The sequence below is a fragment of the Takifugu flavidus genome, chromosome 4, assembly GCF_003711565.1.
Source record: "Takifugu flavidus isolate HTHZ2018 chromosome 4, ASM371156v2, whole genome shotgun sequence".
In the NCBI taxonomy this organism is placed as follows: Eukaryota; Metazoa; Chordata; class Actinopteri; order Tetraodontiformes; family Tetraodontidae; genus Takifugu; species Takifugu flavidus.
Genome location: NC_079523.1, coordinates 14,337,310 through 14,350,563, shown reverse-complemented (window position 1 = coordinate 14,350,563; position 13,254 = coordinate 14,337,310). Strand labels below are relative to the sequence as shown.

Sequence of the window (13,254 nt, the reverse complement as noted above, 5' to 3'; positions counted from 1 at the left end):
GTCCACCTGCATACCTGTCCTCCTGCATACCTGTCCACCTGCAGCCTGTCCAGCTGCAGCCTGTCCACCTGCAGACCTGTCCTCCTGCAGACCTGTCCACCTGCATACCTGTCCACCTGCAGCCTGTCCAGGTGCAGACCTGTCCACCTGCAGACCTGTCCTCCTGCAGACCTGTCCTCCTGCAGACCTGTCCACCTGCAGCCTGTCCAGCTGCAGCCTGTCCACCTGCAGCCTGTCCACCTGCAGCCTGTCCACCTGCAGACCTGTCCTAGAGTGCTGAAGACACAAACTGACCCTGACGCGGGACCCTGTGTTGCAGGAGCCGAGCACCAAGCGCACTAAACTTGTCTCCCGGGTGACGTCTCTGGCCAGCCTGCTGCCCCCGGTCAAGACCACACCGCTGAAGAGGATTGGTCAGACGCTGCAGGTAAGGCAGGAGTGGACTGGTTTTACTGGGAAGACAGCAAACCTGTATTCTGTGTAATGGCCAGTAGGGGGCGACTCAGAAGGAAGCTCCAGAGGATCATCTCTGTAAATAAAAGCAGTTTGTGTTACGTTGAAGAAAAGAAAATGCCAGTTTATGCTCCTGGTTAGCTAAAGAATTAGCAATGTGGGGGGGTCAGAGTTCATTTATGAACTATGTTGGAGACGGTCTCAAGGACAACATTATAATTAGGATGGTTCCGTTGGAGCCATCATTCCGAACCAACAGGGGATTAATAATAATAATCCAGCATAGCGTCGTGTTTAAGAAGGACTGAGGGATCCGTTTCTGCAGCGCTCCATCAGTTTCCGGAACGTGAATCAGCCGGAGGCAGCCCCCCCCCCTCCTCCTCCTCCTCCATCTTCCTCCGCCGTGAAGACGCGCGTCATCTCGGCAACGGTCTCCAGCCCGTGCTCCGCCGTGACCACGCCACGGGCTTCCACGGGAGCCGCTTCCACTGGCAAACGGCGCGACAGCAAACTGTGGAGCGAGACCTTCGACGTCAGGCTGGGAGCGACGCAGCCTCTGAGCCCCAAGGAGATTAAACGCCAAGAGGTAAGAGGGGAAAGCCAAAGGTTTGAACGTTTCTGGGATTACTTCCTGTCTTCTGTGCTGCCCTCCTCCTCCAGGCAATATTTGAGCTGGCTCAGGGGGAACAAGACCTGGTGGAGGACCTAAAGTTGGCTAAGAAGGTAAACAGAAACCAGACTATTATTATCTAGGAAGCCAGCATGCTCTTTTAGACGCTTTGTTCCACACAGAGGTCCGACTCTAAATGATGACTTATTTTGCCCTGAAGGCCTACCATGACCCAATGCTCACGCTGGCGATCATGACTGAGCAGGAACTGAACCAGATCTTTGGGACTCTGGATTCCTTAATCCCGCTACACGAAGGTCATTTGGAGCCTCTGATGATGAATAGAAATAAATAGGAATCCTTTAATTAGCCTCGTTTAATCTTGCCATCAGTGGTCCTGCTCAGGGACGCTGACAGGACTCCGCCCCTCATCGTTGCTCCCTTTAAGGCTGTGTCCTTCATTTGCCCTCAGATCTGTTGAGTCGCCTCCGAGATGCCAGGAAACCAGACGGATCCACAGAACACGTAGGGCACATCCTGACCGCCTGGGTGAGACTTTTTAACTTTCTAATGTTTGGACTTTCATTCTCCTCACGTGGCCCTTTGAGGGGGCGTTCCAAACCAGGTGTGTGTTCCTCAGCATCCAACCACATTTGAGTGTCTCGGCGACACGGTCGTGGACTCATCGATGTCCTAACTGCTGACAGTGAGGGTCGTGGACTCATAGATGTCCTCTCTGCTGACAGTGAGGGTCGTGGACTCATAGATGTCCTCACTGCTGACAGTGAGGTTGTGGACTCATAGATGTCCTCTCTGCTGACAGTGAGGGTCGTGGACTCATCGATGTCCTCTCTGCTGACAGTGAGGGTCGTGGACTCATAGATGTCCTCACTGCTGACAGTGAGGGTCGTGGACTCATAGATGTCCTCAGTGCTGACAGTGAGGGTCGTGGACTCATCGATGTCCTCACTGCTGACAGTGAGGGTCGTGGACTCATAGATGTCCTCTCTGCTGACAGTGAGGGTCGTGGACTCATAGATGTCCTCACTGCTGACAGTGAGGGTCGTGGACTCATCGCTGTCCTCTCTGCTGACAGTGAGGGTCGTGGATTCATAGATGTCCTCACTGCTGACAGTGAGGGTTGTGGACTCATAGATGTCCTCTCTGCTGACAGTGAGGGTCGTGGACTCATAGATGTCCTCTCTGCTGACAGTGAGGGTCGTGGACTCATCGATGTCCTCACTGCTGACAGTGAGGGTCGTGGACTCATAAATGTCCTCACTGCTGACAGTGAAGGTCGTGGACTCATAGATGTCCTCACTGCTGACAGTGAGGGTCGTGGACTCATAGATGTCCTCACTGCTGACCGTGAGGGTCGTGGACTCATCGATGTCCTCACTGCTGACAGTGAGGGTCGTGGACTCATAGATGTCCTCACTGCTGACAGTGAGGGTCGTGGACTCATCGATGTCCTCACTGCTGACAGTGAGGGCCGTGGACTCATCGATGTCCTCACTGCTGACAGTGAAGGTCGTGGACTCAGAGATGTCGTGGACTCATCGATGTCCTCACTGCTGACAGTGAGGGTCGTGGACTCATCGATGTCCTCACTGCTGACAGTGAGGGTCGTGGACTCATAGATGTCCTCACTGCTGACAGTGAGGGTCGTGGACTCATCGATGTCCTCACTGCTGACAGTGAGGGCCGTGGACTCATCGATGTCCTCACTGCTGACAGTGAGGGTCGTGGACTCATCGATGTCCTCACTGCTGACAGTGAGGGTCGTGGACTCATGGATGTCCTCACTGCTGACAGTAAGGGTCGTGGACTCATGGATGTCCTCACTGCTGACAGTGAGGGTCGTGGACTCATAGATGTCCTCACTGCTGACAGTGAGGGTCGTGGACTCATAGATGTCCTCACTGCTGACAGTGAGGGTCGTGGACTCATAGATGTCCTCTCTGCTGACAGTGAAGGTCGTGGACTCATAGATGTCCTCACTGCTGACAGTGAGGGTCGTGGACTCATAGATGTCCTCTCTGCTGACAGTGAGGGTCGTGGACTCATCGATGTCCTCTCTGCTGACAGTGAGGGCCGTGGACTCATAGATGTCCTCTCTGCTGACAGTGAGGGTCGTGGACTCATAGATGTCCTCTCTGCTGACAGTGAGGGTCGTGGACTCATAGATGTCCTCTCTGCTGACAGTGAGGGTCGTGGACTCATCGATGTCCTCACTGCTGACAGTGAGGGTCGTGGACTCATCGATGTCCTCACTGCTGACAGTGAAGGTCGTGGACTCATAGATGTCCTCTCTGCTGACAGTGAGGGTCGTGGACTCATCGATGTCCTCACTTCTGACAGTGAGGGTCGTGGACTCATGGATGTCCTCACTGCTGACAGTGAGGGTCGTGGACTCATAGATGTCCTCACTGCTGACAGTGAGGGTCGTGGACTCATAGATGTCCTCTCTGCTGACAGTGAGGGTCGTGGACTCATAGATGTCCTCTCTGCTGACAGTGAGGGTCGTGGACTCATAGATGTCCTCTCTGCTGACAGTGAGGGTCGTGGACTCATAGATGTCCTCTCTGCTGACAGTGAGGGTCGTGGACTCATAGATGTCCTCACTGCTGACAGTGAGGGTCGTGGACTCATAGATGTCCTCACTGCTGACAGTGAGGGTCGTGGACTCATCGATGTCCTCACTGCTGACAGTGAAGGTCGTGGACTCATCGATGTCCTCACTGCTGACAGTGAGGGTCGTGGACTCATAGATGTCCTCACTGCTGACGTGAGGGTCGTGGACTCATAGATGTCCTCTCTGCTGACAGTGAGGGTCGTGGACTCATAGATGTCCTCTCTGCTGACAGTGAGGGTCGTGGACTCATAGATGTCCTCTCTGCTGACAGTGAGGGTCGTGGACTCATAGATGTCCTCTCTGCTGACAGTGAGGGTCGTGGACTCATAGATGTCCTCACTGCTGACAGTGAGGGTCGTGGACTCATAGATGTCCTCACTGCTGACAGTGAGGGTCGTGGACTCATCGATGTCCTCACTGCTGACAGTGAAGGTCGTGGACTCATCGATGTCCTCACTGCTGACAGTGAGGGTCGTGGACTCATAGATGTCCTCACTGCTGACCGTGAGGGTCGTGGACTCATCGATGTCCTCACTGCTGACAGTGAGGGTCGTGGACTCATCGATGTCCTCACTGCTGACAGTGAAGGTCGTGGACTCATCGATGTCCTCACTGCTGACAGTGAGGGTCGTGGACTCATAGATGTCCTCAGTGCTGACAGTGAGGGTCGTGGACTCATGGATGTCCTCAGTGCTGACCGTGAGGGTCGTGGACTCATAGATGTCCTCAGTGCTGACAGTGAGGGTCGTGGACTCATAGATGTCCTCACTGCTGACAGTGAGGGTCGTGGACTCATAATGTCCTCACTGCTGACAGTGAGGGTCGTGGACTCATCGATGTCCTCACTGCTGACAGTGAGGGTCGTGGACTCATCGATGTCCTCAGTGCTGACAGTGAGGGACTAAAAGACGTGCCTGTCCGTGTGTCCCTGCAGCTGCCCTGTCTCTCCGCCTACACGCCCTACTGCAGTAATCAAGTCAAGGCCAAAGCCTTGTTGGATCAGAAGAAGCAGGATCGGCGGGTGCAGGATTTCTTGCAGCGCTGCCTCCAGTCCCCCTTTAGTAGGAAGCTGGACCTGTGGAACTTCCTGGACATCCCTCGCAGCCGACTAGTGAAGTATCCGCTTTTGCTGAGGGAGATCCTGAAGCACACCCCCAACGACCACGCGGACCGGCAGCTCCTGGATGAGGCGGTGAGGACACGCGACGCTCAGAAGCTTTGAGGGGGTTTTGGATCTAATGTTGTAGCTTTCTTTGCAGATGCTGGTGGTCCAGAGCGTGGTGGCAGACATTAACCGGCAGACGGGGGAGTCAGAGTGTCAGTACTACAAGGACCGGCTGTTGTACTCAGAGGACGGGCAGAGGGACCAACTCATTGAGCGGTCCAGAACCCTCAGCTGCCACGGAGAACTGAAAAACAACCGAGGACTGGTCAGTAGACCTGCTGCTCTCCTGTCCTTCAACATCACCACCGACCTCCATGACCCCCCCCCATAATCATCCCATTCCTATCGCTAATCTCTCCCTGTCTTGGCAGAAGCTCCATGTCTTCCTGTTCCAGGATGTCCTGGTCATCACCAGGTCCGTCTCCTTCAGCGATCAGCCGGTCAGCTACCAGCTGTGTCGCCAGCCCATCCCCATCAGGCAGCTGGACCTGGAGGACCTGTTGGACGGAGAGATGAGAGTGGGCGGCTCCATCCGGGGGGCCTTCAGCAACAGCGAGCGGAGTCAGTCCCCCTCACACAACGCACACGTGTAGCCTGGATGGCCGAGGTCACAGAAGCGAGCTGGAGTGGAGCGCAGGCAGGCTTAAAGGGCCGTGCACAAATACTCACCAGCACGCTCTCACTCGTAGATCAAGCAGAAATATTACACCTGAGCAACCAAATTGGTTATTCACTCACCAAAACGAACAGTCCTCTTGGTGTAACCTGGGAGGTTGCAAATAGGTTCAAATGCTCCATTTCTACATCCAAACTGAATGGAAATGATCTTGTACATTTAAAATTGGCTCTTAATCATTCTGTCTGAGAGCAGCTATAAGTAGCTCTGTATTTATTGATCTTTTTTAAAAAAACGAGCATGATTTGAGGTATTTTCTATTGAGGTGGGGGTCTGGGGTTTACTGCAGGGTTGCTGGTTCCATTTCCATGTCCCCTCATAATCAATCTGGGTTAGGGTTAGGGGGTTAGAGGGTTAGGGTTAGGGTTAGGGTTAGGGTTAGGCTTAGGGTTAGGGTTAGGGTTAGAGGGTTAGGGTTAGAGGGTTAGGGTTAGGGTTAGAGGGTTAGGGTTAGGGGGTTAGAGGGTTAGGGTTGGGTTAGGGTTAGGGTTAGGGTTAGGAAAGACCAACTTCCTCCGAGTGGGTTAGGGTTAGGGTTAGAGGGTTAGGGTTAGGGTTAGGGGTTAGAGGGTTAGGGTTAGAGGGTTAGGGTTAGGGTTAGGGGGTTAGAGGGTTAGGGTTAGGGGTTAGAGGGTTAGGGTTAGAGGGTTAGGGTAAGGTTAGGGTTAGGGTAAGGTTAGGGTTAGGGTTAGAGGGTTAGGGTTAGAGGGTTAGGGTTAGGGTTAGAGGGTTAGGGTTAGAGGGTTAGAGGGTTAGGGTTAGAGGGTTAGGGTTAGGGTAAGGTTAGGGTAAGGTTAGGGTTAGGGTTAGAGGGTTAGGGTTAGAGGGTTAGGGTTAGGGTTAGGGTTAGAGGGTTAGGGTTAGAGGTTAGGGGTTAGGGTTAGAGGGTTAGGGTTAGGGGTTAGGGTTAGGGTTCGAGGGTTCGGGTTAGGGGTTAGGGTTAGGGGTAGAGGGTTAGGGTTAGAGGGTTAGGGTTAGGGGGTTAGAGGGTTAGGGTTAGAGGGTTAGGGTTAGAGGGTTAGGGTTAGGGGGTTAGAGGGTTAGGGTTAGGGGGTTAGAGGGTTAGGGTTAGAGGGTTAGAGGGTTAGGGTTAGGGTTAGAGGGTTAGGGTTAGGGTTAGGGTTAGGGTTAGAGGGTTAGGGTTAGGGTTAGAGGGTTAGGGTTAGAGGGTTAGGGTTAGAGGTTAGGGGTTAGGGTTAGAGGGTTAGGGTTAGGGGTTAGAGGGTTAGGGTTAGGGTTAGAGGTTAGGGGTTAGGGTTAGAGGGTTAGGTTAGAGGGTTAGAGGGTTAGGGTTAGGGTTAGAGGGTTAGGGTTAGAGGGTTAGGGTTAGGGTTAGAGGGTTAGGGTTAGAGGTTAGAGGGTTAGGGTTAGGGTTAGAGGGTTAGGGTTAGAGGGTTAGGGTTAGGGTTAGAGGGTTAGGGTTAGAGGGTTAGGGTTAGAGGGTAGGGTTAGGGTTAGGGTTAGGGTTAGGGGGTTAGAGGGTTAGGGTTAGGAAAGACCAACTTCCTCCGAGTGGCCGCGTCCAACTACACAAATCATTGGTTTGACTTGCTCTATTTACAGTGTGTGTCCTGGGGACGCTGTGGTCTCCCAGGAGACAGGGACACTCACCGCCCTGCCTTATGTTGCCTCTCTCATTGTCCTCACAGCAAAGAACTTCTTTCGGGTTTGGTACCGGAGCGGAGGCCAGCTGCAGAGCCACAGCTTCCAGGCTAGCGACAGCTTCAATAAACAGCAATGGATTAACTGCATCAGACAAGCTAAGGAGGCCGCAGCACTGACAGGAGGACAGACGGGCTCGGGGGGACAGATAGGACCTGTCCTGGCTTCTTGCTCCCATTTGGGGCAAGAAAGTGAAAGGGTGGTGTGGGGGGAGACAGATTCTGGACAATGTTTAGAGGCAGAGGCGAGTCCGAGTGGGGAGGGAGACGTCAACCTGGGTGAAGAGTCGCTTGCAGATGGAGGGATGAGTGTGGAGACAGATCCAGAAGCAAGAGTGGGTGAAGACGCCACCCTGGACACCAGCAGCCAGATGGGGGAGGGGGTCCTGGACAAAGTGGTGGGAGTATGGAGGATGGACAGAGGTGAAGTAGACCCTCACGGCGGAGCTTCCTCCTGCCAAGAGGAAGAGGAGAGGGAAGAGATGGAGCAGAGCGGTGCTGAGAAGGAGGAGGAGGTGAGCATGGACACCAGTGAGGTGAGGAGGTGCTGATGGGACCATAAACCAGCCTCTCTGGCAGGGATGTCACAACCCCTGACCAGGACACCCCGACTGCTGTAAATATCTGGACCAAGAGTTCAGCTCAGGATCAGGTTCTTCATGTGGACTTCATTGGGTCTCTGCAAGCCACTGCCTAAAGCCTGAGACCTCCCCTGTTTTTGTCCCCTTTTTACCCCTCTCTCTCTTCCCCTTTGGACTCAGGAAGCGATGCCATTTATTGATTCTGCTGCCTGCTGAAACCTTATATTTATATGTTTCAATAAAACCATTTTGGGGCTTTGACCTGCTGTCCTGGCTGAGCAGGACGATGGAGGCTTGTGTGGGAACCTGTTGTCCTCATCACCAGACTGACGTGTGTTGGACAAACTGGACAAAGCTCTTCACACCTCGTCATCCATCATCGTCATCGGCTGATGACCCATCTAGAGCCATAAAAGGACAAAGACTATGGGAAATATTTTTCCTATTTTGAGTCATAAAATCACTTCAGATTTCTGAAGAATCCAGTTTGATTTGCTCACATGCTGCTGATGAATTGAGTTCAAGGAAGATTCTGTCCACATTACAACATTTGAATGAGGCCTGTTTATGAGTCCAATAAGGGTGAAAGTCACCCTCGATGCAGAGGAGAGACCAGATGTCCTGAATAATAACGACCAACATGAATGCAAAGGAGACCTTTAACATACGTTAGGGTTAGGGTTAACCCTAACTCCTCCTAACCAGAGGGTTAGGGTTAACCCTAACTCCACCTAACCAGAGGGTTAGAGTTAACCCTAACTCCTCCTAACCAGAGGGTTAGGGTTAACCCTAACTCCACCTAACCAGAGGGTTAGGGTTAACCCTAACTCCACCTAACCAGACCAACGAGCAGAGAAGAGACGCTTTACTGGTGCTGACTGTTTGATTCTGTAGATTTGAAAATGGATTTGGTCTCTGTGAGTGGATGGAAAAAGCTGTTGTGTAATGAACAGATATGTGCTGGTAGGTTGCCCTAGTAATAGACTCATGATCAATTTGATGGATCAATCAGGACTAGAAGATCTTGTGACTCTGTGGATTCAAAAACTGAAGCAATAAACTGATCCCAAAGACGGTCTCTGGTCTCACTGACCCACATGACAACGAGCCAAGCTGCCAACGTCTGGACAGCAGCCGGTTAGGGTCAGGGTCAGGGTCAGGGTTAGGGTCAGGGTTAGGGTTAGGGTTAGGGTTAGAGTTGGGTTAGGGTTAGAGGGTTAGGGTTAGAGTTGGGTTAGGGTTAGGGTTAGGGTTAGAGGGTTAGGGTTAGAGTTGGGTTAGGGTTAGAGGGTTAGAGTTAGGGGTTAGGGTTAGAGTTGGGTTAGGGTTAGAGTTAGAGTTGGGTTAGGGTTAGAGGGTTAGGGTTAGAGTTGGGTTAGGGTTAGAGTTAGGGGGTTAGGGTTAGGATTAGAGGGTCAGGGTTAGAGGGTTAGGGTTAGGGTTAGAGGGTTAGGTTAGGGGGTTAGGGTCAGGGTTAGGTTAGGGCAGAGCTTCTCAAATAGTGGGGTGCGATGCCAGGGGGGGCGCGTGTGACCCCGGAGAACTTTTTTTTTTTTTTTTTTTTGCCGTACTAGAATAAAGTGTAATTGCACATCCCGCGCGCACACACCACAGAGTAAGAGATAGGAAGTGCAGTGAACAAACTACCAAGAGACAGCATGAAAAAATACTAAACAGTGATGAAAAGAAAGGTGGAGAGAGACGGAGATAATGAGACAAACGAAAGTCTCCCGAAAGCTAAGACGAGGAAATCTGACGAAGCATTTATAGCGCTTGGCTTCACTGCGACTACGGTGGGAGACGAGAGGAAAGACCGGTGTGTTTACTGTGTCTAAACATGTTGGCAGGACAGCATGAAGCCAAATAAATGAAGGCGTCACTTAAAGACATTACACCCCAGTCACGCTGATAACCCTAACCCTAGCACTAACCCTAACCCTGGTTAACCCTAACACTAACCCTAACCCTGGTTACCCTAAACCCTGGTTAACCCTAACCCTGGTTAACCCTAGCACTAACCCTAACCCTCACTTAAAGACATTACGCCCCAGTCACGCTGATCAGCCGCTTGAGTTTTTTCGGCAAAAACGTGCCGAATATTGGCAACAATCATCCCGCTTTGGTCTATATTTCTTTCTTTTTCTTTTTTTTGTTTTCTTTAATATTAATAAGGATACAATGTTATGCAGAGGTGTACTTATAACAATTTCATAGACAAATGATACTAATTATAATTATAGTCACGGCGGGGTCGGGGGGGGGGGGCGCAAAATGTTTTCTTCTTCCTAGGGGGGGCGTAACAGAAAATAATTGAGAAGCACTGGGTTAGGGGGTTAGGGTCAGGGTTAGGTTTGGGCAGCGCTTCTCAAATAGTGGGGTGCGATGCCAGGGGGGGCGCGTGTGACCCCGGAGAACTTTTTTATTTTTTATTTTTTTCGTACTAGAATAAAGTGTAATTGCACATCCCGCGCGCACCAGACACCAGAGCAAGAGATAGGAAGTGCAGTGAACAAACCACCAAGAGACAGCATGAAAAAATACTTAACAGTGATGAAAAGAAAGGTGGAGAGAGACGGAGATAATGAGACAAACGAAAGTCTCCCGAAAGCTCAGACGAGGAAATCTGACGAAGCCTTTATAGCGCTTGGCTTCACTGCGACTACGGTGGGAGACGAGGAAAGACCGGTGTGTTTACTGTGTCTAAAAATGTTGGCAGGACAGCATGAAGCCAAATAAATGAAGGCCTCACTTAAAGACATTACACCCCAGGCACGCTGATAACCCTAACCCTGGTTAACCCTAACCCTGGTTAACCCTAACCCTGGTAACCCTAACACTAACCCTAACCCTGGTTAACCCTAACCCTGGTTAACCCTAACACTAACCCTAACCCTGGTTAACCCTAACCCTAACTTAAAGACATTACACCCCAGTCACACTGATAACCCTAACCCTGGTTAACCCTAACCCTGGTTAACCCTAACACTAACCCTAACCCTGGTTAACCCTAACCCTGGTTAACCCTAACCCTGGTTAACCCTAGCACTAACCCTAACCCTCACTTAAAGACATTACACCCCAGTCACGCTGATAACCCTAACCCTGGTTAACCCTAACCCTGGTTAACCCTAACACTAACCCTAACCCTGGTTAACCCTAACCCTGGTTAACCCTAGCAGTAACCCTAACCCTCACTTAAAGACATTACACCCCAGGCACGCTGATAACACTAACCCTGGTTAACCCTAACCCTGGTTAACCCTAACACTGGTTAACCCTAACCCTCACTTAAAGACATTACACCCCAGGCACGCTGATAACCCTAACCCTGGTTAACCCTAACCCTGGTTAACACTAACACTAACCCTAACCTGGTTAACCCTAACCCTGGTTAACCCTAACCCTAACTTAAAGACATTACACCCCAGTCACGCTGATAACACTAACCCTGGTTAACCCTAACCCTGGTTAACCCTAGCACTAACCCTAACCCTGGTTAACCCTAACCCTGGTTAACCCTAACCCTCACTTAAAGACATTACACCCCAGTCACGCTGATAACCCTAACCCTGGTTAACCCTAACCCTGGTTAACACTAACACTAACCCTAACCCTGGTTAACCCTAACACTGGTTAACCCTAACCCTCACTTAAAGACATTACACCCCAGGCACGCTGATAACCCTAACCCTGGTTAACCCTAACCCTGGTTAACACTAACACTAACCCTAACCCTGGTTAACCCTAACCCTGGTTAACCCTAACCCTAACTTAAAGACATTACACCCCAGTCACGCTGATAACCCTAACCCTGGTTAACCCTAACCCTGGTTAACCCTAACCCTAACTTAAAGACATTACACCCCAGTCACGCTGATCAGCCGCTTGAGTTTTTTCGGCAAAAACGTGCTGAATATTGGCAACAATCATCCCGCTTTGGTCTATATTTCTTTCTTTTTTTGTTTTCTTTAATATTAATTAGGATACAATGTTATGCAGAGGTGTACTTATAACAATTTCATAGACAAATGATACTAATTATAGTCACGGGGGGGGGCGCAAAATGTTTTCTTCTTCCTAGGGGGGGCGTAACAGAAAAAAGGTCAGGGTTAGGTTAGGGTTAGGGGTTAGGTTAGGGTTAGGTTAGGTTAGGTTAGGGTTAGAGGGTTAGGGTTAGAGGGGTAAGGTTAGGGTTTTTAGGGTTAGGGTTAGAGGGTTAGGGGTTAGGTTAGGTTAGGTTAGGTTAGGTTAGGGTTAGAGGGTTAGGGTTAGAGGGGTAAGGTTAGGGTTAGAGGGTTAGGGTTAGAAGGTTAGGGGTTAGGTTAGGGTTAGAGGGTTAGGGTTAGAGGGGTAAGGTTAGGGTTTTTTCTTTTTCTTTTCAATACTAATCCACCAACACCTGCCTTTGAGAGATGATTTCCCAAACAGAGTTGTAGCAGGCGTAGCCTATGAGGGTGGTGGTGTGGGGGAGGGGAATCTCTGAATCTCATCTCCAGCCTCAGGATGGCATTGGAATCGGGGAGAGGGCCTCTCCGTCTTCGAGTGGCTTCAAATTGACCACAAACAGAGATTAGCCATTGTTAAATTCCCCCCACTCAATGCTCAGAGGTAAATCTTTGAGATGTCTCCCTGTGGCTGTGAACGCATTGTAAAACTCTCCGGAGAAGTTGGGCAGCGTTCCCAGCACGGCTCTGTAGGGGTGTGTGGCTCTGGACTGTGAAATCAGCCTGTCTCCCAAAGTCCCATCACACTGACCAAACAGAGCGTTGAGCGGGTAATTGATGAGCCCCACGGGGGCGTCTGGAGCCAGTCTGGTTTGAACCATCGATGTTCATGATTTTACAGCAGATATTATCTCTGGGGATGAAAAACTCGAGGGAGAGTTGCCACTCAGAGATTCCTGATTCCTGGTTTTGTCTTCTATCAACAATGTGGTAAACAGGTCCAGCTCTGCCATTCAGCTGATTTAGGGTGTAACAGAGCCATTTTTTATTGGAATTATATCTCAATTTCAATGAATGTACAATCTGTCAGAGAGAGAAGCGGGAGAGACTTGCTCTGATTTCTTTCTCTCACGGTTAGGGTTAGGGAGAGGAGAGGAGAGGAGAGGAGAGGAGAGGAGAGGAGAGAGAGGAGAGGAGAGGAGAGGAGAGGAGAGGAGAGGAGAGGAGGGAAAGGAAGGGAAGGGAATAGGAGAGGAGAGAGGAGGGAAGGGGAGAGGAAAGGAGGAGAGGAGAGCAGGGGAAAGGAGGAGAGGAGAGGTCCAAATCATGCGTGTGGATCACTGTGTCCACTAGATGGCAGTAGAGGCGCATTTAACTCACCGGCAGCAAAGTGAAGAAGATCTGTCGGGCGAAAATGACGTCAGCGGCCGTCCTTTGATTTGATTGGCTGCACCGCGGGAGGCTCTATTATGGCAACGCCAAGCACAAGATAATGTCTGGAGACTGTTCCGGACCTACAAACACACGCC

General features: G+C 51.0%; 1 protein-coding gene and 1 long non-coding RNA gene across 5 annotated transcripts in view; one reads left to right on the top strand and one right to left on the bottom strand.

The window, feature by feature from the left end:
* The window catches only part of arhgef3 (Rho guanine nucleotide exchange factor (GEF) 3), a 22,601-nt gene extending 13,746 nt beyond the window's left edge, over positions 1 to 8,855 (top strand). For all 4 annotated transcript variants that reach the window (XM_057030481.1, XM_057030482.1, XM_057030483.1 and 1 more), the window contains 9 exons: positions 320 to 427; positions 779 to 1,039; positions 1,114 to 1,176; positions 1,284 to 1,380; positions 1,536 to 1,612; positions 4,633 to 4,890; positions 4,958 to 5,128; positions 5,235 to 5,424; positions 7,189 to 8,855. In XM_057030481.1, the coding sequence (XP_056886461.1) occupies positions 320 to 427; positions 779 to 1,039; positions 1,114 to 1,176; positions 1,284 to 1,380; positions 1,536 to 1,612; positions 4,633 to 4,890; positions 4,958 to 5,128; positions 5,235 to 5,424; positions 7,189 to 7,751 (1,788 nt within the window). In that variant the 3' untranslated portion in view covers positions 7,752 to 8,855. The remainder of the gene's footprint in view (positions 1 to 319; positions 428 to 778; positions 1,040 to 1,113; positions 1,177 to 1,283; positions 1,381 to 1,535; positions 1,613 to 4,632; positions 4,891 to 4,957; positions 5,129 to 5,234; positions 5,425 to 7,188) is intronic.
* A 1,360-nt stretch (positions 8,856 to 10,215) lies between these two features.
* Positions 10,216 to 11,860, bottom strand: LOC130524391 (uncharacterized). Its single transcript, XR_008950136.1, has 3 exons — positions 11,214 to 11,860; positions 10,788 to 10,943; positions 10,216 to 10,611 (listed from the first exon to the last, which is right to left on the bottom strand). It is a non-coding gene; the product is annotated as an uncharacterized LOC130524391 (long non-coding RNA).
* Positions 11,861 to 13,254: the final 1,394 nt, after the last annotated feature.